The sequence below is a fragment of the Sylvia atricapilla genome, chromosome 15, assembly GCF_009819655.1.
Source record: "Sylvia atricapilla isolate bSylAtr1 chromosome 15, bSylAtr1.pri, whole genome shotgun sequence".
NCBI classification, from domain to species: domain Eukaryota; kingdom Metazoa; phylum Chordata; class Aves; order Passeriformes; family Sylviidae; genus Sylvia; species Sylvia atricapilla.
This window is the reverse complement of record NC_089154.1, coordinates 15,065,341-15,091,570: the sequence shown is the minus strand read 5'-3', so window position 1 is coordinate 15,091,570 and position 26,230 is coordinate 15,065,341. Positions and strand designations below refer to the sequence as shown.

Below are 26,230 nucleotides of genomic sequence, written 5' to 3'. Positions count from 1 at the left end.
TGAGGGCTCCGGGCTGAGGGCGCCGGGCTGAGGGCGCCGGCAGAAGGCACCGGGCTGAGAGCGCCGGGCTGAGAGTGCCGAGCAGAAGGCGCCGGCAGAAGGATTCGGTCTGAGGGCGCCGGGCTGAGGGCACCGAGCAGAAGGCACCGGCAGAAGGCTCCGGGTTGAGGGCACCGAGCAGAAGGCTCCGGCAGAAGGCTCCGGGCTGAGGGCTCCGGGCAGAAGGCTCCGGGCTGAGGGCTGAGGGCAGAAGGCTCCGGGCTGAGGGCAGAAGGCTCCGGGCTGAGGGCAGAAGGCTCCGGCAGAAGGCTCCGGCAGAAGGCTCCGGGCTGAGGGCTGAGGGCAGAAGGCTGAGGGCAGAAGGCTCCGGCAGAAGGCTCCGGGCTGAGGGCAGAAGGCTCCGGGCTGAGGGCTCCGGGCTGAGGGCTGAGGGCAGAAGGCTCCGGCAGAAGGCTCGGGCAGAAGGCTCCGGCAGAAGGCGCCCATGGGTGCGGGCGCTGCGCTGTGCGGGCCCCGGGCCGGCCCCGCCGGGGTGAGTGAGGCCATGGAGCGGAGCCCCGCGGGCACTGCGCGGTTCCCGGGGCAGGCGGCGGCGCTCGGGGAGATCCTGCGCTGCCGGGAGGTGCCCTCAGGGGCTGCTGTGGCCGGGGCTTGGCCTGCCCGCCGCCAGCGCTCCTTCGGCTGCTGTAAATGTGATGAGCTGCGGGGGAGGACGCAGCCCGGACCCGCTACTGAAATACCTTTTAAAAGGCTCTAGTGAGTCTGTCAGCACGGAGTCACATAGATTTCCATCCCCAAGGTTGATAAACTCCCAGCATAGTTTGCGAGTCGTTATCTGCTCCTCTTTCTGTCATTGGGATTCCTGTCCCCAGCCTTGCTCTGCATCGCGTCTCTGTTTCAGGGCTGGAACCAGACACGGGATGCAAACAGCCCAGGACTGAGCTGGTGCCTCGAGAGCTCCATCATCTCCTGGATCCCTTGTGCCTATCTTTGGATCTGTTTTCCTTTCTACTACTGGTACCTCCGACACAGGAACAAAGGCTACATCAGGATGTCCCGCATCTTCAAAGCCAAAATGGTAAGGGTAAAGCTTAGGTTTTGCTCTTAAAATTATCTCAACTTTGATGCAGAGCTTAACTTTCCTAAATTATTAATTCTTTCGTGATGATGCGTCTCTGTGGGGTTTTTTTACATTTACTGACTCAGGTCAGTATAAATCAAATAAAGTTTTAGGAGGATATTTCATAAGATCTTCTCCCCTGTACTTCCATTTGATTCCCTTATACTTCCCATAACATTCTCTGTCCCAAACCTGATCTTCCACCTCTCCAGTCTTAACTGCCCAGACAGCTTAGATCATTCAATTTGGTAGATTGTCCCAGCATTTCACTTCATTCCAGTGTGTGTTTTTTGTCCCAGGCCCTTGGATTCATCCTGGTAATACTGTGTTTTTCCAATGTCTTCTTCATGGTGTGGGAGAAAAGCCAAGGAATCCCGCAGACCCCAGAATTCTTCATTAGCCCTGCTGTGCTGGGAATCACAATGGTAATGCCTCCCTTGCTTGTCTGCAGGTGGCCAAGCTTAGCCCTCCTGGGACAGAGCTTGTCTTTCTCGTGGTTCCTGCTGTCTCTGAGCACAAATTTGGCTGATGGGGGTAGAAGGCTGGGGATGCACTTTGTGCCTCTCTGCTGTGTGACACGTCAGGGGCTTGGGGCACAGCCTGTGGGCAGAGCACACCTGGCAGGAGCTGAGGTTTCAGTGGGGTTTGCAAAAAGGTCTCACAAGAGTGAGACAGGATTTCACTTCTCATAACCACAGTATGTGATTTGGTATGGTTCAGAATGAAATGTGAGTTCTGTTCAGTAAGTGCCTATTCTCTCCTGTCACTGCATCTTCATAGCCTAAATCCTTCCAGCCTGTTGGCCTAATTGTAATTTTATTACTTGCCTTCTCTGTAGACATCCTTGAGTGCAAAATTGCACACACAGCTTTTCAGTGTTAACCTCTTAGGAACAATACTGCAACTCTGAACATCTTGAATTGTTTAGGCAAGAAGCTAACTGATTTTTCTCTATTGTATTCATTAATTTGATAACCATGTTTGGCATTCCATTACCAGGTATTTATTTGGACAAATTTGTACTTCCTCACAGGTCCTTGCCTTGTTCCTTACCCAAGCAGAAAGAATGATGGGCATCCAGTCTTCAGGGGTCCTGTTGATTTACTGGCTGCTCTCATTTGTGGCTGCACTTGTGATGTTTAATTCCAAAATTCAGCATGCCCTGGAAAGAGTAAGTGAGATCACATACCTTTAATGTGCAGACTACAAAGTCTCTAAACAACAGGGCTGGTTTTGTCTCATTGACTGCAAGGGGGAGAATCAAATTCATTTTTTAGAATATGTGCTGAGGAAAATGATTCATGACACTTTATGTTTATTTGCAGAGGTAGAGTAAGAGAAGCTCTTTCTCAAGCTGGTTAAACATGAAAGTTCTTACCTCATTTTTACCAGTATTCTGTTCCTCAGGGCTTCCTGGAAAACCATTTCCACCATGTTACAACTTTCCTTTATGCTGGCCTGGTGCTAGGAGAACTCGTGTTATTCTGCTTTGTTGATCACCCTCCTTTCTTCTCTAAAGCTGACAACAATCCTGTGAGTATGAGGTAGCTTTTCCTGATGCTTTGCTTCATTGCTGAAACAGGATTTTAAATATAGGGGGGTGCACAGGCACATGAGTGATGTAAGATGCATCATTCTGTAAAAAAGCTGACAGTTTTAGAAGGTAAGTGGCAGAATTTGGGATAACAGTGCTCTATCTCTCTATTTAAGTTTTTCAAAACTAAAAACCTATCCATACTCACATTTCTTGTCACTGAAACCAGTGGACTGGGCTTCTGTTGCTTCTCCTAGTGCTGCTCTCCTGTGCTGCAGTACTCTGTTGGTGCTATGAGTATGGAAAAGCTCTGTGCCTAGGAAAATAAATGTCTCTGGGTATGAAGAGTTTTATTCTTTGCTCTTCCATCTGAGGCATTATCCAACAAATCTCCCAATCCCATTGAGCCTCCACAATACACTCACACTGGTTCATTGAATGGGGAGGGGGGATAACTTTGGTTGCTTTTCCTGGGGAAGCACAGAAGGGAACTGTATTAATCTGACACATGCCCTTTTCTATATTTAAATATCACACGTGTTTTCTCTCCCATCAGAACCAGTGCCCAGAAGCCAGCAGCTCTTTTCTTTCCAAAATCACATACTGGTGGTTCTCTGGGTAAGAAAACAGAAGTTGTGGTTTTGCTACAATGTCAGAAAAAAGCAGCAGCATGAGGGATCACAGAGGGTATTGATGGCAGCCAGCAGGAAATATCTCAGCCCCTGAGTTAGCTTCTGGAGTGAGGATTTAAATTACTTTTTAAAATTATTTCTCTTGTGAGGTATTCTCACAAGATCAAATTACAAAAAAAAAAAAAATTCACTTTTCTCAAAATAGTTTGAAATGCAATTTTGTGATTCTAGATAATGGTCTTCTGCCTCCCAGCTACTCCTCTAGTGCCCTCCCAGTCTTGAAATAGATCTCATCAATCTCAAAAAAATCACTTTACACCAACCACAGCCCTCTTTGTCTTGCTGTAGCAAATGCTGGGAAAGGGGAAAACAGTGAGGAGGGCACAGGCCCAGTGTGCTGCTGGGCATTGAGAAGTAAAACAATTAAATTCCTTAATATAATTCTGTTGGCACCAAACCCCCGCATTATTCCACTGTGATCAGGTCTCATCTGCCTTTCATGGAGCCCAGAGAAAGTTAAACTGAACTTCCTTCTCTACCCAAGACTGTCAGCATGGACTAGAAATTAGACTGAATTGCTACTCCCCATTGTGCTGAGAGAAGATAGCCCAGGGATTCAGAGCAAAGCTGCTGTTCCTGGACATTGATGTTTATTGTGGGACAGTCCAGTCCAGAGCAGGGCTGTGCTGTCAGCGTGCTCTCTGTGGTGCACTGATTTGATGCCCTGTGTTCTGGAAGTGTCTGTGTGTCCCTGCTGTGTCCCCTGACTGCAGTCTGTGTCCCCCAGGCTCCTCTGGAAAGGCTCTCAGCAGACCTTGAGGGTGGGAGACTTGTGGACAGTGAGGAAACAGGACTCCTCTGAAGAAATCGTCGCCTGGGCAGAAAGAGAGTGGAAGAAGTGTCACAGCAGAACCCAGCAGTGAGTATTTGATCTGGAAAGCACATCATGGGCTCAGCTGGGCAGGTCTAGATGATCTATTCCACTCCTGGAAGCACAGAACTAACTCTCTGTGAGATGGACCTGTTTTTGATGAGCTTTTATACTGGACATGGTCTGAGACCCAGTGTGAGATATTCAGTGATTTTTTGAAGGTACAAAATTCCCAAACTTTCTCCAGTTGTAGGTAACTTTCTCATTGTTTCTTCCTTCAGGAAAACGGAGTCTGCTACATTTAAAAAGGGTCAGGAAAGTGAAAGTGGCACAGCAGAAGCTGAAGAGACAGAGGCTCTACTGCAATCAAAGCACAGTCAGAGCGGGCCCTTACTGAGAATGTTTTGGAGCATGTTTGGAACTTACTTCCTTCTCAGCACTGTCTGCTTAGTTATCTGTGATGTCTTCTTGTTCTCCACCCCGAAGGTACTGAGGTATGTGCACATTTATGTTGTATCTCTGTCACATGTACAAGATTGCTGTGTGCAGGAGCTCAGAGATACGTGTGTCAGCACCCACACACACTGACAACAACCTTCTGAAATTTGCTGTTGCTGATGGAAGGAGCTCAGGTGTCATTTGTGCTGAAGCCAAAATCAGGAGGAAAAGACACAAAGCCAGTGAGTGAAGCTGTGCACAGTGTCTGCACTGCTGTGCTCCAGCAGTGGGAAGGACAGGAGGCACCAAGCAATTTGACAGCTTCACTAGAACTGGAGTTATTTGATGGTTCTGTATGTCACATCACTTGCCACTTGCTGTAGTCTTAAGGCTCTGTGTTCTCTGGGTAATAAAGAGCACAGCTGTGCAGCCTACACATCTTAACTGGCTTTGTCAGTTGATGAAATGCTTTGTGGGTTCTGCTGGCAAAACACCAATCTGCATTACGTTATAGTCTCATGGGCAAAGTCTTTTCTTTAGTCATTAAGATTAGGAGAAGTTCTGGAAATATCAATGACTCCCTTAGATTACAGCTACCACTCTGCATATTTCTGACAAATTCATGAAAATCAGGAGCCATCCTTAACACTGAAAACGAGATCTACCCAGAGAGGATGATGAGATCAGAGGTTGCTTCAAAACCACGAGTGGCTAGATTTCAAAAATCAGGATATTATATGTTCCAATTCTTCTGCTATTTGCTGACAAACCTCAGCCAGAGAGAAGACAAAAAAAAATCACCAATATTTCTACCAGTTTATTTTTATGTGTCTGATATTTCATCAATTCTGAGCAGACTCAGCAACATTTTGCTCCTGTTCTTGCAGCCTTTTCCTGAAGTTCATTGAAGATGAGGCAGCCCCAAGCTGGCTTGGCTATTTCTATGCCTTCAGCCTGTTCCTGCTGGGCTGTCTGCAGACTCTGTTTGAGCAACGCTACATGTACATGTGCCTTGTGCTGGGGCTGAGGCTGAGAACTGCAGTCACAGGGCTCGTGTACAGGAAGGTGAGGCTGCAGCTCCTTCTTTAGCTTTGCTTTTTTCTAGCCCTACCTCAGCAGAAATAATGTACATTTTTCATAGCAGTGTCAGGGGAGATGTTAGTTTTAGGATGTAGCTGTCCTGAGGTATTCATCTCTGAGCAGTACATGGCAGGTACATTCTGCAGAGTTTCCCTAAGGAGGAAAAGCCAAGAAAAGGAAAGAGCAAAAATCAACATGAACTTTCTTATGCTGTAGATGATGGGAAAAGAAAAAGGGAAAAGGAGTGAATGCTTCATCTCACAGTGAAGTCACATGGCCCAGGTAGCAGCATGGTTTCAACACTGGGATGTGACATTTTTCTCCCTCTCTTTGTTCTCTATTAGGAAAAGAACGTTGTTTGATGATGTCTTTTCTTCTCTGCCCTGTCTAGATCCTGGTTATGTCAAATGCCTCAAGGAAAGCAGCAACCACAGGTGAAATTGTTAATCTGGTATCTGTTGATGTCCAGAAGCTAATGGATCTGATTATCTATTTTAATGGGACCTGGCTGGCTCCCATTCGGATTATCATCTGCTTTGTCTTCTTGTGGCAGGTAAAATAAGACACTATTTATCAATCCTTTTCTATACTAAATATCAAAGGAAAAAAGAGGTTTCGAAATTCTACTTACTGGTTTGAATTACATGAAATTAGCATATTTTTCTCACCTCTGTAGCATGGTGCATTCACTTTTCTTTCTGAAAGAGATTTTTATTGACATAGAATCCTTGTCTGATCCTTCAGTCCATCTCCTCACCTGTGTATTCAGCATTCAGTCCCTTTTAGGAAACTGAGTATGGTCATTGTGAGCTGACTGATAAACTTCTGCTTCAGATTTTCCTGTCACCTCTCTTTACAGCCAAACGGTGGTGGCCCAGAGTAGGCTGAAAGTCCAGTTGCAGCTCCTTGGCATAGTCCCAGAACATACTGGGGAATGGTCTGAAATAGCAGCTTGACATACTTCATCCTGAGGCCTGGCTACCACAAGATCAGTGAAAGAGCTTGAAGCAAAGTTACATGCCACTCAGAAAGAGTGTTGGATGCTTTGAATTTCATAGGTATCAAGGAGTTTAGCAAGGAGAGAGGAAAACCTAAATTAGAAATAATGGATGGTAATCTAAAAGATTCATTTTTATTCAATGTATGGTACCTTTTCAGCAGTACAGAGGCCCTGTTGTTTAGTCCCTGTTTTTTGCAAATGGAAGTAGGAGCAGTGTAGAGACAGGGGATTCACAGGAGCTTTCCAGAGGCCTTCCTTTACTACCCAGGGTGGATTGTGCCTGTGCCTGGCAGGATGCTGTGACTGAAAATCAGCAGCCATGGCACAGGCTGGGGAGAAGTCATCATCTCTTTTCTAATGACATTGCCAAGTTGAATGTGGTCGGAGCACAATTCCACTTTCTTTGCTGGTTTTCCCAGAAATGTGTGCAGACAATACATGTAACTGTGTGTGTCCACCAGCACTCCTCTCTCCAGCCATCCTGGGGAGATGTAACCAACCCAGGAGAAACAAGTGCTGACACATAATTGTTACAAACGCTGGGATCCAAGATAACTGCACAGGATAATGCCACCGTTTCATTTCAACGAGCTGGGTTGTTTATGCTGCGGGAATACTTCGCTGAGGGTTTGTGTGGGTTTGTTCAGGAAAAGCTGGTGCTGTCTGTTCCTCCGTGCAGCCACAAGATGTCCTTGTGAAGGCGTCCAGGGAGCGCTGGGATTGCCGGCGTGCCTCTGGAGCGCCCTCGGAGTTCCTAACAAGGGAGAGAATAAATCCAGCACAGCCCGATGACAGGAGTTATCCTGCACAGTCAACAATCCGCAGTGCTTTGGAGCACAACTCCCAGGAAAGGCAAAGGCAAGATTAGAGTAAAGGCTTAGCCAGAGGGATGTTATGCGCGACTTCAAATAAGAGGGAGGAGAAGCGAGGGAACGAAAAACAGTCTTTCTAGTCATCACCAGAAATTCCATCTCTCTTCTTTTGTCTCCTGGCAGCTTCTAGGGCCATCTGCCTTGACTGCAGTTGCTGTGTTTCTTTTTCTTTTGCCTCTAAATTTTGTGATCACCAAGAAGAGGAGTCAGTTTCAGGTACATTTTGCTTCATAAAAATGAAGTGGTTTACTGTTATGTGATTACTTACACTTATAATAAGTAATAATAATTACTTATAAGTACTTATAATTACTGAAGTAACATAGGAGGATTTGAACCCTGCAAAGTTTCTTGATATTTTGAGTAAACACTTCCATGTTCAGCCTTTTACTGTCTTTGCCCTACTTTTCTGTTGTTTTTATGTACTGCCAGTAAAAATAAAGCTCTGAAAAGTAAAATATTTCCCAGCCTGGAGGATTCATAAGCAAAACAGTATACACAGCTCAACTGCAGGGAAATTTATTCAGGGCTTGGAAGTAGGAATATGGTCTTTTTCTTCAGAATAATTGCACCATTAAACATTCAACCTATTAAATGATAAAACTCACACATTTATTACAGGAAACCCAGATGAAACATAAGGATGAGAGGGCCAAACTCACCAATGCCATTCTCAGTAACATTAAAGTAATCAAAATGTATGGCTGGGAGAAAACCTTCATGGAGAAACTGCTTGGAATCCGAAAGCAAGAACTTCAGGCCTTAAAAAGATCTCAGATTCTCTTCTCAGCATCCCTAGTTTCTTTCCATTCATCAACTTTCCTGGTGAGTGGATCACCTTCTACGTAAAATATGTGCTGTTACTTCCATTTTTCTTTGCACTCCTGCCTGGACAGATTTTTCCTATTGAAAGCTAAAGATTCTATCTGCCTGGAGGAGCTGGAGGTCACAGGAGGTGCTGTGGCTGCTGCACCAAAACCTCCTTAAAGCAGAACAAACATCCAATGATCCATCTTGGCTGTGTCACCAACGTGCCAGAGCTTTGCCTGTGGTTCCTGCAGGACAGGCACCTAGGGGTGATAGCCTGGATTTAACCAAATGGGTCCCAGAGCTTTGAAGGGCCTGTCACCCTTGAACCACCCTGAAGCAAGTGGTTTGCTTGTCCTTTGCTCCCTTGCAGATCACATTTGTCATGTTTGCTGTGTACACCCTGGTGGACAACACACACGTGCTGGATGCTGAGAAGGCCTTTGTGTCCTTGACTCTGATCAACATCCTCAACACTGCCCACTCCTTCCTGCCCTTCTCCATCAATGCTGCTGTCCAGGTGAATTGCAGGCCCTGTTCCCCTTCCTTTGGCCATGAGGGGTTTTTATATATCCCCATTAACAGGTAAAGGCAGGGATTTCTTAGGGCTCTGCACATCAGCTGTTTAACTGCCACTGTGAAACGGTGAAGTGAAAGGGCTTGCAGCTAAAGGTACTTTGTGACATTGCTTTTCAGAAAGGCTCCTTTAGACTGACAAAATAGTCAACAAGAATTACTCCTAAGTCTTTTGTAGCTCAGCACAAGCACCATTAGATCTCAGAGAGGCTTCCAGTTCTGTGTTTAATCACAGAAATCAGAATAGGTGGAGCAAAATCTCCATAGGGGAGACCCTGCTAGTCCAAGCCAGAGAGAAAAGAAATTGTTCAGTAAGAAATTAAGAAATCCATTTCCTTCTTACAGCAAGACTGTCACAGGTTTTCACGTACAGAAGCAATCACTGGAAAGATTGCAGGAAGAATTGGATGCAAAAGTAGCAGTTTCACTGAACCAGAAGCACAGGGAAGGATATGGGGGTTTTCCTCAGCTAAGTGGAAATAAAGGCAGGTAAAGATAAGGAGGAGCTGCCTTTGGCCATCTAAGGCTTCAGCATCTGCAGCATAGCACTAATCAAGATTCTAAGTGGGTCTTCAGGCTGAGTCTTCACTTTGGGTTTTTGCTCCCTTTCTGCTCCAAATCTCATTTTCTTCTGTGTGCTGCTTCATTTCAGGCCAAAGTTTCCCTAAACAGGTTAGCAGCTTTTCTGAGTCTGGAAGAACTGATTCCTGAGAGCTCAAGCAGAAACACTTCTGGCTGTGGTGAGCTTTTATGTTAGCACTTTTGTCTTATGAGTCATTTCCACTGTTCAGCTTCTAAGGGTGTATACCATAGTCAAGAGAAAAATATTTGCCCCTTACTGTCACTTCATCTCTTAGGCCTCATTATTTCTAACAACGAAATCTAATCTGATTTACCCCTTCTTTTCATAATAAAGGTTGATTTTCTGTAACATAAATACACACTGAAACATAAAATCACATGAGCTGGGACATTTCTGTAGCTATCTTTGCATTTACAAGTGGTCTGTCTCTCTTCATGTTCTAGCACAGGCAAGTATCACCATAAGAAACGGGACTTTTTGCTGGAGCAAAGGAACTTTTCCTTGTCTTAGAAGGTACAGACTTACCCTTAGTCATCCCTCAATACTGTAGGGTGCTGGATGAACTAATTCCTCAGGGCCTAAAACCAGGGTGGAATATCCAGAGGCTTCTGAGTTTGCTTCATATTCAGTGTTGAATTCTGAAAATTATAAAATCAGATAAGACATAATTTTGCTTTTATCTTGAGGAGCACATAAATGGGAAGGTGCCTGCATCTGGATGTTGCTTTATTATATGGAGACTGTTTTGTTACACACTTTTCTTGCCCAAATATGAAATTACAGCAATTTAAGGCAAAAAAAAGTAGAACAGATGGAATGCAGCTATCATATATGACATCACTGCACGCTTATTTCAAAAGGCATTGACATTCTAGAAAAGGAAAGCTCTGAAAAGTTCTGATGTTCAGGAATGTTCTGCATCCAGTGCTTTGGGCTAGCCTGTCTCCAGAGTGGGGATCTGGGTGTGAAAGTCAGAGGGGATGTGGATGAAGATTTGACTGGAGGTGTCTGAGGGGATGAAATCAGGGGATTTACTCCATAGTACCCAAAGGCAGCACAAATTTAGATAACAATCACATTTATTACACCTGTTTTCTCTTCAGAAAGCGCATGTAAATGTGTTAAGAGGCTGCTCTTCTCCCCACAGCCTGGACCTGAGCGTGCCCCAGGGCTCTCTGCTGGCTGTGGTGGGGCAGGTGGGGGCAGGCAAGTCCTCCCTGCTGGCAGCGCTGCTGGGCGAGCTGCAGGCCACCCATGGCTCTGTCACTGTCAAGGTGAATTCTCCTCTCAGCACTTGCTTCTGTCCTTTGGCTGCTTCCAGGAACTCTGGGGTATTAAGCACAGCATCAGGTACTTGAGGAAAAGCCATTTACTGCTGAATTTTAACACAGGCTGTATGTAATCAGTCCACGTTTAGTTATCTGAAGGTGCTGCTGCCCTCTCAGATGAGCCTGAACTTTGGGGATATGAGCTGGAATAGTACTGCAAAGATTCAGTTCTGTTTCCCCCTCTGACAGTGAGCTGAAGTGTCAACCTGGTAAAACTGCATCCTGTACCTGCACCTCTCTTTACTCCCCTGTAAGGCAGTAACAGTGCAAACTCGTATTTTGCAAAGCCTTCTGAGGACTGTCAGTGGTGATGATCATTCCAGATTTCCATAACTGAGAGAGCTTTTCTTCAAAGATGGGTTCTCCCAGTGTCAATCTGAGCTTATGGAAAAGTTTGTTTAACGTTCTTCCACTTTTACAGGGCACTGCAGCCTATGTCCCCCAGCAGGCTTGGGTTCTGAATGCTTCAGTGGAAGATAATATTCTGTTTGGGAAAGAGATGGATGAGACGTGGTTCAATAGAGTGATAGAGGCTTGTGCACTACACCCTGATTTGGAGACCTTTCCTGCAGGGCAGAAGAGTGAAATAGGAGAAAAGGTACTGCCTTGGGTTTGTATTTTGGCCAACTTTTCCCTCAGTAGCTACAACTTCAGATGTCCTGCTTAAAACTTCTGCCGCTGAGTAACTACAGCTTTGGGAGCTGTAATGAAAACACAAAAAAACTAAACTCCCAAGAGGCAGGTGCTCAGGAATTTCTGGAAAGTTGGGCCATGATGTAATTTAATTTAAGCCACCTTTTGACAGATTAACCAGAGACATGAGGGATATTTAAGACAAAAATCAACACATCCAGGTCATTCTTGGGTGCTCTTTTTGCAGGAGAGAAGAGTTCTTCAAGAGACTCTGCCTCCTATGGGGAGGGAGGGAGGGGCACTGATTTAAAGATAAGAAAGTCAAAAAGCCTCAGTGTAGAAGGCAGTCAGCAGCTGGGAGATCTGCTGTAGCTTTGGAATAATCAGTGACTGTGTGTTGCAGGGAGTCAATGTGTCTGGAGGGCAGAAGCAGAGGCTGAGCCTGGCCCGGGCCGTGTACCAGAGGGCCTCCCTTTACCTGCTCGACGATCCCCTGGCAGCTCTTGATGCCCACGTTGGGCAGCACGTTTTTGAACGTGTCCTTGGACCCAGTGGCTTACTGAAGGACAAGGTGTGTGCCAGGAGCCTGAGCTGTAAACAATTGCACAGTGTCTCTAATTAGAAGAGCCCCCAAAATGTTTCCAATAGGGTGGGTTGCTCGGTTCAGCAAAGGCTCACAAATGGTTTTTTTGCAGTGGCAGCAGGGGATGGGGAACCTCTGCAAGTCCTGCAGGGAATCTCCAGCCAGAAGGAGCTGGGCTGTCTTCACCCTCATGCAAACCACATGCCTAGTGCCAGCCTTACTTCCACAGCAAATTCACAGTTCTTTTGTTCTTCTTACAGTTCTTCTGTCGACATCCTTCCCTCCTTTTGAAATTTACTTCTAGCACAGTTCAGAAGAGCTGCCTGATCTTTTCCAAATTCTATCACTGTGATGTCTAATCCCATTACTTTTGAATAGTTCAGTGGCACCTTTACAGTTTTCATCACTTAAACAGTTCTCCTCCATTCTTTTTACACTGGCTGTGTTTTGTTTTTCCTTGGTGTTCCTCTGCTGTCAAGCAGTCTGGATGATTGCTTGCAGTAAACATGGTTACATGAGGAGGGATGCTAGGGCAGCTCTACTGGATTCATACTGTAACTTTCCTAGAAACACTGGTTCAGTTTCACGTTACAGAAGGAATACAGGAAGAAGGCAATTTCTTGCATTGGAAAGTCCAATTAAAAGAAACATATCTGACTATAAATACCTTTCTCTCCATGAGGACTGGTTGCAAGAATCAGAATATGATTATTGTATTGAAACACAATGACTGGCTAAGAGGAATGTATCAGACTCATGGTGCACCTAAAGGGCTTGATTGTTATTAGAAATGCAGAATATTCCAGTTTATTACTAGAGAAAAATTACTTTTCTTCTGTCCTTTCCTCCAATTATCTGTGCAAATATGCTCAGAAATGTAAATAAAAGGAAATGCCCTCTAATTCCATTCAGGCTGATGAATTTTGGAGGCCTAAAATTGATCCTGAAATACTGATACCAGCACTGACAGCAGAACAATTGTACCTGTTCCTTCTTTGTTCAAGCAGACTCGTGTGCTGGTGACTCACACAATTAACATTTTGCCTCAAGTGGACAACATTGTTTTTCTGGTGGATGGAATGATCTCAGAAACTGGTTCCTACCAAGAACTTCTACAGAGAAATGGGGCCTTTGCAGAATTTCTTCATTCACACGTTGCTGCAGAGGAGAAGCCACATGCTGGTTTGCCAGGTAACCCAGATGGGTTGGAATCATTCTTCTGGGTCTGTCAGTCAGTTGTTCCCCTCACATCACATCTGTTTTATTAGGAGTGGCATATTACGAGTGCCTGTCAAATCAGCTGACTCACCACCTCAAAACTGGTTCTTGAATCCATAGGAGACAGTAACCATGCAGTAAACTAATACCCACTGTATGTGCTAGTCTTCAAGCCTCACCTTGATATTTCTACCTTTAGAATCAATGTTTTAAATGAATCTTTCCTCCATATTACCTGTATTTCAAAGGCTATATAGGACAAAACAGAATTCTAAAGCATTTAGAAAAAAATACACTTATTTCACAGCTATGGGAGACACCAAAGGCACTGTTGCAACTGGAAGTGGTCCACCTCAGGAGCAGCCCCTCAGGTAAGCCTAAAGCAGTCTCAGACACTGAAGAATTTACTCCAAAAGCCCACACAAGCCTAGGTGGAGCCTCTTACTGAGCATGATACAGGTTTGGGATTGAGCTGTAAATTAATAACAAGAGCAAAGAAGCAAAACTGAAGAATAGGTAAAAACCTGCTCCTGAATGTGGAAGTTGACTGACATTTCTTCTGTATTTCACAAGGAGGCAGAACAGAGCTCAGGTACAGGCTCCTTGCTACATTTGGTGGCTGATCACTTCCCTGTGAGGCTGTAAGGTCACACTCATCCCAGACCAGCCCCAGAGAGGAAATGCTTTGAGATTCTGCTCCTCAGTGGCTTGACAGAGCCCAGTCCCTGTGACAAACATGGACAGTGGCTGGGGTCACTCTGGAGCACCCTGAACACTGCAGCCCTCAAAAGAGGCATGGGTTTAGGGGGTGGATGGGTGGCTAAAAATTGAAAGGATTTTTGTTTCCTTCATGAAGTGGTGCTTCAGTGAAATCTGCTGTGGGAAGAGAAACGGTTCCTGTGAGCCAAGACTGTAGCAGTGCTGCAGCCACCAGGGGAGCACTGACCAAGGCAGAGACAACTCAGCACGGCAGGGTGAGCACAGCACCTTCCTGCAGGGACAGGGACACGTCCCGTGGGGACAGCACACTCCTGGCAGGCTAAACCACAGCCAGGGGACTCAGCTGAGCTGTACAGGTTTGCCCTAGAACTGAGACAAGTATTACACTGAGAATAAATGAGATCTACAAGTCAGAAACCCCAAAGGAGGCAGTTTTTTCTTTAGGGAACCCCAGACAGGGATCTCCTCACCTCTCCTGATCAGCAGCCCCCCACACAAACACCCCGTGTGAACGTGGCAGTTCTCTCTCACACCACCACCACAGGAAAACCACTGCCTGACATAAAGAAAGCCTTCCACGCAATCCAGAAGCCACGTGAGCCTATTGCATAACATTCACCAGCTGATAATGATCATTGATTAATCATTTCTTTAAGTATGCCCTCATTATTCATCCATGAGGCAAACAAAACAAGACTCAACACGGCTGCTACAGCTGTGACATACAACCATAATAAATCACCCCTTTGCTAACCACCTCCATCCTCTCCTCCCCTTTTTCCCCTCTGCAGGTCAGTGCTGGGGTGTATGGAGCCTACCTGCAGGCCACAGGGCTGGCCCTGTGTGTGTACATCGTGCTGTCCTTCACGTGCCAGCAGGCTGTGGCCTTCTCCCGGGGCTACTGGCTCAGCCTGTGGACAGATGACCCCGTGCACAACGGGACTCAGCAGCACACACGGCTCAGAGTCGGAGTCTTCGGAGCTCTGGGAGTGCTCCAAGGTTGGGAGAAGTTGCTCACCTCGTTTTTCTCTGCATTCCCACCTCCCTTTGGCATAGCCAGGATGGTTTCTCAGAATTTAAACAAGTGTATATATACCCTCGGGCTTTCAGCTTCCTGGGCCTTTGGCCCCAACCCTAAACGTTTTTCTTTTTTATCTCTTTTCATCCTTCTGGCATAAATTAATCATATCAAAGTGCAAGTGGGGGCTCTTCTCCAGGCTGAGTGAAATCTTGGCTTAGGTCACATAAAAGACAGAGACAGGAAGAGAAACTTGTAGACTTTTACATTTCTTTTTCTTTTAAAATAGCCGACATTCTTTTAGTTACTCTATCTAAAAAGAAAAACTATCACTGAGCAATTTAAACTAATCCCAGTGAAGCTTATTTTGTGATGAGTGAATAATTTGTCCTGCATGTTTGAGTTCCTGAATCCATGTCCCCCATGAAGCTGGCTTAGAAGGCCTTTGGCCACTCTGTAACTACCCTACAGCAGGGGCAGCTTACCCTGCAGCTCTGAGGCTTGGTTTTATTCCTGCTAATTCCTGCTGCACCTTCCTGAGTGCACACTGGTGCTGCCTTCACAGAGCAAGTGGAAATCACCATCTTGCAAAGGAGATCTCCAAGGTTGGTTTGTTCACACCTATAATAATAATAATAATTTCTTTTCTCTTACAGCCCTTGGCAGGTTTGCCAGCACAGCAGCAGTGCTGCTGGGGGGTGTCCTGGCCTCACACCAGCTCTTCCTGCAGCTGCTGAGCAATGTCCTGAGGTGCCCACTGCCCTTCTTTGAGCAGACACCCATCGGGCACCTGCTGAACCGCTTCTCCAGGGACATGGATGCTGTTGATTCTGTCCTCCCTGACAAGCTCAAGTCTGTGCTGGGATTCTTGTTCAGCTTACTGGAGATCTACCTGGTGATTGTGGTGGCTACACCGTGGGCAGCAATGGCCATAGTGCCCTTGACTGTCCTTTATGCAGCATTCCAGGTAGGAGCTCACAGGTGCACACACAAGAGAGGCTGAAGCAGCACGGCCATGTCCCTGCACAAAGCTTCCTTCCATTTCTTAGGAGTGAAGGCATGCAGAACTTGGTTTATTCACCTCAAGCTGCATCTGCACAAGAGTAATGTCAGTCCCTTTCCCACATCACCTCAGCCTTCCAAAGCACCCCAGGGCCCTCACAAAGAGGCTCGTGCTTTTCTGATGTCTAAAACAAATCCTCCCTAGGGCTATATCCCTCATCTCCATTCGTGTAAATCACATGAAGACCAAGAGCATTTTTCCTTTCCTGCAGAATTTCTACACTGCATTTTAATGTCCCCATGTTTGCCAGCCAAGACTGAGCACTGGGAAGGGCAAACACATCTTTGTTCTCCATTGAGCAGCGGGCTCAGCTGCAGGAGAAACTGAGTGTGGAGGTTTTGTGGGTTCACAGCACCCTGGCTCCTTTGCCTCAACCACAGGGTTATTCCTAATAAAGACAGGACATCACAGAGGTAGGAACATTGCCTCATCTCTTAGGGGCATCTCCACAGCACACAAGGTTTTCTAACACCAGGGCAGTACGCACTATTGCACTTGTTGAGGCCTCCCCAGATTTGCTGTGGGGTACCTGCACAGAGGCAGGAGCCTTGTGATGACTGTCCTTCCATTGCCCCTGTGCCAGCACTTCTATGTCACCACCTCCTGCCAGCTGAGGCGCCTGGAGGCTGCCAGCAGGTCACCCCTCTACTCCCACATCTCAGAGACCTTCCAAGGCAGCGCTGTGATCCGTGCTCACAGAGAGCAGCAGAGGTTCATCTCCAAGAGCAACGTCCTGGTGGATGAGAACCAGCGGATTTGCTTTCCTGGAGCTGTTGCTGACAGGTACAGCTCTGCCCAGCAGCTCCGTGGTGTTCTGTGAAGTAATCACGTGTGGGGAGAAAGGGAGAGGGGCCCCAGCAACAGCTCTGTGCTCCCCTCCTCTGCAGGTGGCTTGCTACAAACCTGGAGTTCCTGGGCAATGGCATCGTGCTGTTTGCAGCCCTGTTTGCAGCCCTGGGCAGGACACAGCTCAGTCCAGGAACTGCTGGCTTCTCCCTCTCCTATGCCCTCCAGGTAACCCAGTGTGGAATTAATACCATGCTTGCCTTGATCTAAAGCAACTGCATTTTAATGTCTGTTATGAACTATTTCTGTGCCTTTCTAGATGCCTTTTCCTACCAAATCCTGCTGTCATTGCTGAAATCCAGAGCATCTGGAGCACTTGGCCCCTTAGGGAATGAACCTCATAAACACATGTATGGGCCATCTTCTTCCTCCTGCACCTGACAATATAAGTCAAAGCAAGCCCTGGGCAGCTGAGGCAGTCTTCAGCACCTCTCTTACCTGCTTTAGACTAGTTGCACAAGAGCCTCAGAAATAGCTATACCATCCTTTAGCATCCAAGTCAGTAGCATTTTAAGGGTTTCTGATGTAATCTAATTTCTCATGTAAATAGCTGATGAGGAGATCTTTAGAAATAAACACTAAGACAAAGTACAAGGTAACTCCTGGGCTCATTTTATCTGCCCTAATGCTCCTGTTCCACTGTGGCAGATAACTGGTGTTCTGAACTGGATGGTTCGCTCCTGGACAGAAGTGGAGAACAACATTGTTTCTGTGGAGAGAGTCAGAGAATACCTGAGGACTCCAAAGGAGGTACCTAATCCACTCTTGCTCTAACTAGAAAGGGCTGAACATCTCTGCAAACTCAATGAGTAACTTTTCTGCTGCACCTGAACAACCTCCAGTTTTCCCCTTCTAAAAGGCCAGTCATGTTTCCTTTAAAGAGCTGCAGCATTTGGGTTTGATCCAACTGACTAGACTTGTTTTATAACCTCTGATCATTATTTCCTTAAGACAGTTATGCCATTTTGGAGGGCCATTAAAATAGCTTCACTTGTTAACACTCGTGGAATGAGACATTTCCTGCCCATATTTGGAGTATTTATTAAGTGGCTTCTGAAGCAACTCTCTGGTAACTAATGGCTCCTAGATGGCCTTTTAGCTGCTCAAGTCTCCAGTGCAGTAATTTTAGTTCTGTAATCACTAAAATTATATCTCCATATGCTGCCCTGGGAGAGGAGGCTTTCACAGTCCTGTTTATAGGGGCATATATATTTTTTTATTGACCCACTCAATGTCAGGACTCTGAAATGCATGCAGTGTTCATCCCCATTTTCAGTAAAGAAAATCTGACCAGCATCTTTGGATAAAGTAGAAAGCCAACATTTGCAGTATGAAAGTTAAGAGACCTTTCTCTGGTTTGGAAACCAGCAAATAGATTGTGGGGCAGTTGGTACAGGTGTCTTCATGAGCTTCCCATTCCAGTATTGCCATTTGATTGGGTAATTTAATCAGCCTTTAACACTGCTGTTTGCTCCCATCTCTTCAGGCACCCTGGACTCTGGATGGCAAACTCCAAGGGCAGGTGTGGCCCACTGAGGGGAGGATTGAATTCAGAAACTACAGCCTGTGCTACAGGCCAGGTTTGGAGCTGGCTCTGAGGCGTGTCACTGTGACCATCCACGGGCACGAGAAGGTAAAAACCCCTCCCTCAGCAGAGGCACTGGCAGATGCAGGGGACACAGCCCCTGCCTGCACACAGCAACAGCCACCTGGGCAGAGGGAGGAGAGCAGGAGCCCATCTCCCTCACTGCACACCTTGGCCAGATTATTGCAGCAAAGCAATTCCACTTTTTCAGTCTAGTTCCACATCAAGGTTCTGTTCAAACTGCTAAATCTTGTCATTATTGTTCCCATCAAAGGCTTTTGTGATTCCTTTTCATACAAAATAATTGCAAACTATAAATGCTTCCATTTAGGAAAGTATTGCCAGAGTCTATGAATCACAAACAGATCCCTAAAGATCTGTCTCTCCTCAAAAGGCCAAGAGGAACTACAATCCACAGAGACTGTAGAAAATCTCTCAATCTCCACAGAGACTGAGAGGACAATCCACATCAAAACCAAAGGCTTCCATTGCACTTACAGGTTGGCATAACAGGCAGAACAGGAGCTGGGAAGTCCAGCCTTGCAGTGGGGCTGCTGCGACTGGTGGAGGCTGCAGGAGGAGCCATCCTCATTGATGGCCAGGATATTGCCCAGCTCGGTCTGCACGACCTCAGAGCCCAGATCACTGTCATTCCCCAGGTATGGAACTCAGTTCTGCAATCCTTAGGTGTCTCCAGCACCTGGGGAGGGTTTAGAATGCTGTGAGAGGAGGGACATTCAGCAGTTTCCAAGCTGGAAATAACCTCTGCCATGTTCATCTGCCATTCAGTGTGACATTAGTCACAGATTGCCACCCAGCAGGCAGGACCCAAGAGCTCATTTTTGTAATTAATTTCAGGAGTTGTTTCTACTGTCTCTGTGCTCAGGATCCAGTTTTGTTTTCTGGCTCCCTAAGAATGAATCTCGACCCCTCAAACCAATACACTGATGCAGACATCTGGACAGCTTTGGAGCTCACTCAGCTCAAGAACTTCGTTGCTGATTTGCCAGAGCAGCTGGAATATAAGTGCACTGACCAAGGGGAAAACCTGAGGTACTTTATCTGCAGAAAGACAGTGGCAGGGCAGTGTCAGCCCCTGGGCTGGGAGAGCAGAGCTGGTTGGATAAAGAGGCTAATTCCTTAAAAAAAAAAAAAAACAAAAAACAAAACCAAAAAAACAAAACCACCAAAACCCACCACACCTTTAATGATGTCCAGACTGCAAATTGCTGCATTCCTGGCCTATTCAGCAGCATGACATCAAATCATAAGACACTAAGAAAGACCTTTCAGACTTAATCAGTGGTGGTTTGCATTTGTGCAGTACTTAAAACCCTGCAATCTGTTCCAAATGCAGCTCTTCTGGGGTGCCATAGCAATACCTTCCCCTCCCTTCCTTAGGCTGTTTCTTGCTGTTACCCACCTGCAGTGCCACCAGCCTGCAGAGAAAGGGAACAATCACCTTTTCATCATTGATTTCAAATGAATCATCTGTTGTGACCCCAAGGAAAGGTGACCACCGGCCTCAGTTTACCATCCCTCTTCCTTTTGCAGCACTGGCCAGAAACAGCTGCTTTGCCTGGCCAGAGCACTCCTGCAGAAAGCCAAAATCCTCGTTCTGGATGAGGCCACAGCAGCAGTGGATTTGGAAACTGCTGGGCAGGTGCAGTCCATGCTGAGGAGGGAGTTGAGAGACAGCACCGTGCTCACCATCGCGCACCGCGTACACAGCGTCCTGGACTGTGACAGGTGAGGACACTGCTCAGGGGGCTGACACACCACTGTGCTGCTCAACAGCAGTCTCACTTCCCTCCTCGTGCTGTTCAAACCTCTGAGCTTGGCTTGAGGGTCTGGGGGGTCTCTCTTCAGGCAGCAGGGCACCCACAGGTCAGTCAGAGATCCTCCACTCTCACACGGTGCCTTCTGCTGTGTCACAGCCCTCTGCCCCCTCTGACAGCAAAACCATGACTGCAGCTCCCTGCATCACCTCAGAGCTGGGGAACCAAACACCCATCACAAACCTCACTCCAGTCTCAGCTGCCAAAACCCTCCTCCCAAACCCAGCACTGGAACAGCCACTCATCAGAAACCCTTTCTATCCCAGCACTGTTTCCCAGCTGAAAAGCTCTTAGAAAGCTTGGCTGAATAACCAAGTACTGAAACTTATTTTAAAACTAAATAGAAATTGCTAAGTTTATTATAGGTGCTGGTGTATCCCCAAACTTATACTTCTTTTAATGTTCACAGGATTTTAGTCTTGGAAAATGGCCAGATAGCAGAATTTGATACTCCAGAACATTTAATAGCTCAGAAGGGATTATTCTACAGACTGCTGGAAGAATCAGGCCTTGCATGACTCACTCATGGAGTATCCCACAGCACCAGCACCATCAGGAGTAATTGACCTCATAATTGAGTTATTTTGGTTTCTCTCTAAAACGTCTGACACTCAGCCAAAGCTTGTTTGAGCCACAACTGCAGTGAGTAGATGGAAAGGGGTAACGTGGGATACGTATTTCCATAGGAAACTCAGCAATTCCACTTTCATTATGTTTCCAGACAGCAAAACCTCACTTGACTGCTGAAAATGAGCCAGTCAGGACTTAAATACTTTTCTGGTATAAAACAAACAAGCCAAAAGAGAAATGCCACAGCATTCCCAATTTATACTGTAAACAGAGCCCAAATATCCATCATAACTCAAGATTACACAGATTATTTTTAAAAGCCAAGATTCTGTGGAGAGCAAGGAAGAATTTAACTGTTAGCAAAGGAACTGAGCTGCCTGCAGTTGATCTTGAGCTGCAGGCCAGAGCAGTGCTGTATTCTGTCAGTCCCCCAAGGACTGCTCAGCCGGGTGCTGTGGAGCCCAAGGCAGCAGCTGGAGCTCACAGAGTGCACAGACACTGGGGAGAGGGGAGAGGAGGCAGGAGAGCACGGGCTGCTGTTGTCCCAGCTGGGCTCACATCCTCTCCTGCAGGAGCAGGGCAGGAACGTGGCTGGCAGAGCATCCATCACTCCTCTGCCCAGGCCTTGGAGCCTCCCCCTGCCAGGTGCTCACAGCAGGGCACGTCCAAACCTTGACATTTCCAAGCTGAATCTGGCCACGAGGAGTTGGCATGGCTGGAAATGCCCCCCTCCCAAATGCCCCCCTCCCTGACCCTGCAGCACGTGAGGAAAGCAGCAGGATCTCACCTGGTGACCCGATGGCTCATTCCTGGTTTTCTTCCTGAGTGCAGGTTGACTCCTGCACGTGCCACCCTGGTGCTGCAGAGCCTCTGCCATGGTCACCTGTCACATGTTGCTTTGACAAACCAAAAGAGAAGCAAAAAGCCTCCTGGGCTTCCCCCAGTGTCTGCAGGCAGAGCCATCCCCAAGTCCCTCCTCAGGAACCACAGGTGACAGTGTGACAGACAAATGCACGCTGTGAGATGCTGCTTTTCACTGGGACTTTTGTTAAACCACCCCATTTTTCTAGAGAGATGAAATAAAAATAGAATCAACTGTTGAAACGGGTCTCTGCAGTAAACTAAAGCAAATACAACACAGAAAGGGGTGAGGGGGAGGGAATGGGAGAGTTGCAGCTGCAAAAATCAACCCAGACTGGCCAAACCCAGCAGGTCATTCTCCAGCAGCTGCTCAGTGCCTTCTGCAGCCAAGTCAAGAAGTTTCTGCTGGACAAGTGCCTAAATATCAAGGTCCACACCGGTGCTCAGGTGCCAGGAAAGTGTTTTTTTTCTCTCTCCTTTCTCCAAATCTTGTATTTGAGACAAAGCAGTTCCAAAACCAGATATAAGTTATGAGTGGTCCACACAGGTTTATCAATGGGTCTCAAAACCAGGAGCATTTAGAAATACTGAGATAAAAGTCAGGTATTTTTCCTTCTTAGCTGAGGCCAAAGAGGAACAGAATTGCCCATGTTGCTGGGTAATTCTGAAACAGGCATCTTTTAGCAATCTCCAGTATAAACATCTTCAAATGCTCGTTTTCCTAAGTTGGTAACAAAGAGGGAAGGCAACAGGAGACAATACTGAGGACACAGTTTCTCACTGGTGACCTTTGAAAGCACGTTTTTGCTGTCAGCTAACCCAAACTAAGAGCAAGCAAAACCACCATCAGCTTTCACACATCAAGTTGTGCTGAAAAGGCAAAAGAAAGGCAATTTCCAAAATTACATATGAGAAACGTGCCAAGTTTCAGATGTGCTGGAGTCCTCAGGGATGTGTCCAAGTGATGAATGTGATGAATCTGGAGCTCAAGCCTCACAGAAGTTACCTGGAAGTTGGTTGAAGCAAAATATATAAAGGAGTTAACACCTAGAGATACCATGTAGGAGAGAAATTCTACCTTAAAAAAATCCTTCTCCATGATTCCAAAATTAAGACAATACTGAAACTGCTAAAGGCAGGAGAATAAATCAGAGGTGTCAGTCATTGATTGACACCAAGTTCAGAGCAAACATGTGCTGTGCAAGGGGCACTCCCAGTGCCCAGGTGGTCACAAGAGGCACAGGAATGCCAAAACATTCAAGGTGTCAGTGACCCAAAGCACTGACCCAAAGCTGTTCCTGTGGTCACACCACAAAAGGGTTTTGTGTGGGTCAAGACTGGGAACACTTACACAAGTGGCTCTCTTCACACACATGAAATAAGGTGGGTTTGGCAGGTCTAAAAACTCTGAGCTGTTTCCTTGGCAGAACCAGCTGTTCCAGGTGTGAGAAATCTTCCATGTTGTAGTAAATAATGCCAGCCAAGAGACATCAACGTGCACTGGCATCAGACACAGTGAATGCAGCAGCTCCTCTGCCCGCTCCTTGCCGGGCCTCTCCTGGGATGGGGTGGGAGGATCACAGTGCTCCTGGAGGCTCCCACGCAGGAAAGGTGCCTCAGTTCCTCCCCTGGGTGTCTGCAGGGAGCTCCTCTCCCCCTCAGTGACCATCCCAGCCACAGCCCTCTGTGCCTATAAACCATGTGCTCCAAGAACTCTTCCCCCTTCTGTCCGTCACAGTGCTGCACAAGTGTTTGGGGGGTTCAAAACCTAAAAGAGCTCATCCCCAGACTCCCCAAACAGCTGCTGCCCGTTCCATTTCCACAGAGAACATCCACACCAGGCTCAGGGATGTGACAGGCCCAGGCCGTGGGGTGACAAAGGTCCACAGCACTGGACTGCTGCTCTGCTGATCCATCACCTTGACCTGCTCTCTCAGCAAAGCACAGCACAGCTCCCTACACTCACAGCTTTTACCCACCACCCTAACAGCCCCTGATTTCTCTAAGCAGGACCAACAATTCCTGTTATCAAGGCAAAAAGCTGAACTGACAAAGCAAAGCAAACCCTTTGTCCAACACAAGGCAAGAAGTAACACGTTTTCTTTCAAACGATTTTTTTTACTGCAAGTTCTTTGCAAATATTTGCATTGTCATTACAAAAAAATACCAAAGGAATTTTCGGTCTATTCAATTTCAGAGAGTCATAATTTACAAAAAAATAAATAGCTTTACTCTAAGGACAACAATTGTCTAGTATTAAGGTCAGCAATATCAATCACAGAAGTCCACATTCTCAGTGCTGAGTATTTGGATCCATTTGACTTAGTTTGCTTTTTTCCAGCATTTTCCTTTAAAATAAGACTAATCAGAACATTAGAAAAGTAACTTTTTGCTCACAACAAAAAGATGAAAATTCAACACGGATCTTGAAAACCAGACTCTGTTGCCATTTGAAGTGTTAGACCCTTCCAACACACAACTTTAAATACGCCAATTTTTTTTTAAAACAACTGTAACAGAACATTTTCCCACAAAATTCAAGAGTCAACAGCAGCAGCACGAAGGGCACGTTTCTTTGCTATAAGGCTACTGGTCCTTGATGTGGCAGAGGTGCTGTGAAAGCACACAAGTGCCAAAGCCAAGGGTGCTACAGTCCCCCTGAGCCTGCAGCCTGTGCTCAGGAGAATCCTCAGTGCTCAGCCTCGTCCCCACAGCTGTCACCAGCACTGTCACACTGCCCCTGAGCCGGGTGTGACCCAGGGGCTGCACAGTTTGGTTCTGGAGTGATTGTCATTCTACACGTGCTGGAATCCTGCCCTGGGGCTGACTGGGCTTTCCACAGCAGCCCAGTGACAGTGAACCCGCTGCTCTGCGCTGTAAACACCTGAGACCTTCAGGACAGTGCCCAAAGCATTAACCATGGACAGTAAATGCCATCAGGAGAAACTCTGGCACACGTTTTATTTCACCAGAAAAAAAAAAAAAAAAAATCTTTGGACTGTAGTATTATATGCCACAAAATGCTCCAAGTGCATCCCACAGTAGATGGCTCATGAAATGAGGAATCCGCAAACAAGCAAATAATTCTTGCAAAAATATTTAAAAATAAAAAGTAAAAGGGGGACAGAACTTCAGAACGTAAGAGGAGATGAGAAGAAAAAGCTTTTCTGAACTTCTCTGATTAATCACACTGCCGTACATTTGAGTGTAAAACGACAGATTTCAGGCAAAAAAACAGGAGTCTCTGAAGTGTCTTGCACAATGTATGAGCTTCTCCTAAAGGTGGCTAAAATCAATACTAAGGAGAAATAAAAAAATAAGAAAAAATTGCATCTTTATGTTACTTCCATTGCCATGCTCTGGCTAACTTCACTGTGTCAAACTCAGCTGTGTGGTTCAGTCCAGCTCAGGGGAAGTGACAGTTCTCCAAACGTACCACCTCTCTCTTCCCCACAGTGAACAGCCACGTTCAGATGCTACACCAAGCCTGAATCTTTGGCCATGCTATAGAAAATGCCTTTTTGCTGAAGTAGTTGGTCTGGGGTACCACACTCCACCACTTCTCCTTTCTCCAGGACTAAAACTCTGTAAAACAAAGAGATGGGGGGAAAAAAATGGTCACAAGAAGATCCAGAAAGTCACTGAACACGGATAAATGTGTACAGAGAGTGCAGCACAGCCATTATCTGCAGGTGAAGACAGTGCTGACTGTGTGAACAGCTGAGGTCCCGTGTCCTTGCCCAGCCCTCTGCAGATGGTGTGTGTGGTGCTGTTTGTACAGCACATGGTCACCCAGCCATCTGCACACTCAGCACACACACCTCCTCCTGCAGGAGACTCTGGGCTGTGCTCTGAGCAGCCAGGAGTGAGCTGGCAGCACTCATCGAGGTGTGTGAGGGCCTGTGAGACCCTGCACGAGCTGGGACAAGCTTCCCTTAACTCCTCTGCACACCAACTGCTGCCACACAGCTTCTGTGACAAACACAACAACTGCTGCTTCTCTTCACACACAGCTTCTGTGACAAACACAAACGTGCAGCTGGCACGGGCAGTCCACCAAGTCCGTGGTCAGCTCAGTGCTAAAACACTGCCCAGCTGTCCCCAGGGATGGCAGGACACTGCAGAGATGGTCACCAAGGCCCAGGAGGGGCTCTGCCTGGTGTCACCAGTGCCAGGGCTGAGCTGAGTGTTCCCCTGCTGCTCCTCTCTCTGGTCTGTCACTACTGACAGCACAAACAGGGCTACAAAAGTACACTGAAATCCCACCACTGGTCACCTGCCATTGTGTGATCAAAGGGACAAGAGAGCCTAGAACTGAAATGTAAGACAACTTGGCCCTCGACCACCCCTCAGCATGGCACTGAGCATGAGGGGGGCTGTGTGCAAGGGATGGAAGGTGAAACACCAAATAAACTCCAGAGGACAGGATCTGCCCCTTTGGACTCCCTGTGCTG

General features: G+C 46.7%; 2 protein-coding genes across 4 annotated transcripts in view; one reads left to right on the top strand and one right to left on the bottom strand.

The window, feature by feature from the left end:
- The first annotated feature begins 484 nt into the window (after positions 1–484).
- On the top strand, positions 485–22,019 carry LOC136368266 (ATP-binding cassette sub-family C member 6-like). The gene is made up of 31 exons (XM_066330412.1): positions 485–686; positions 873–1,078; positions 1,420–1,545; positions 2,154–2,291; positions 2,528–2,653; positions 3,211–3,272; positions 4,074–4,205; positions 4,439–4,651; positions 5,483–5,660; positions 6,067–6,228; positions 7,671–7,763; positions 8,169–8,372; positions 8,728–8,874; positions 9,583–9,670; positions 9,957–10,026; positions 10,661–10,787; positions 11,263–11,439; positions 11,878–12,045; positions 13,065–13,248; positions 13,583–13,646; positions 14,132–14,249; positions 14,787–14,994; positions 15,670–15,980; positions 16,660–16,859; positions 16,964–17,090; positions 17,571–17,672; positions 18,409–18,555; positions 19,008–19,166; positions 19,394–19,560; positions 20,062–20,256; positions 20,755–22,019. The coding sequence occupies exons 1-31, from the start codon at positions 485–487 to the stop codon at positions 20,861–20,863; spliced, it is 4,710 nt and encodes a 1,569-aa protein (XP_066186509.1). The 3' UTR covers positions 20,864–22,019.
- A 1,854-nt stretch (positions 22,020–23,873) lies between these two features.
- The window catches only part of ABCC1 (ATP binding cassette subfamily C member 1 (ABCC1 blood group)), a 45,891-nt gene continuing 43,534 nt past the window's right edge, over positions 23,874–26,230 (bottom strand). For all 3 annotated transcript variants that reach the window (XM_066330322.1, XM_066330320.1, XM_066330321.1), the window contains one exon: positions 23,874–25,361. In XM_066330322.1, coding sequence (XP_066186419.1) covers positions 25,253–25,361 — 109 coding nt within the window. In that variant the 3' untranslated portion in view covers positions 23,874–25,252. The remainder of the gene's footprint in view (positions 25,362–26,230) is intronic.

Bases quoted from the DNA above. Each gene is read 5' to 3' on its own strand.
- LOC136368266 (XM_066330412.1), top strand. From the start codon at position 485: ATGGGTGCGGGCGCTGCGCTGTGCGGGCCCCGGGCCGGCCCCGCCGGG. The intron at 17,091-17,570 runs GTAACCCAGTGT...CCACTGTGGCAG, and splicing joins CCCTCTCCTATGCCCTCCAG to ATAACTGGTGTTCTGAACTG. The intron at 19,167-19,393 runs GTATGGAACTCA...CTCTGTGCTCAG, and splicing joins AGATCACTGTCATTCCCCAG to GATCCAGTTTTGTTTTCTGG.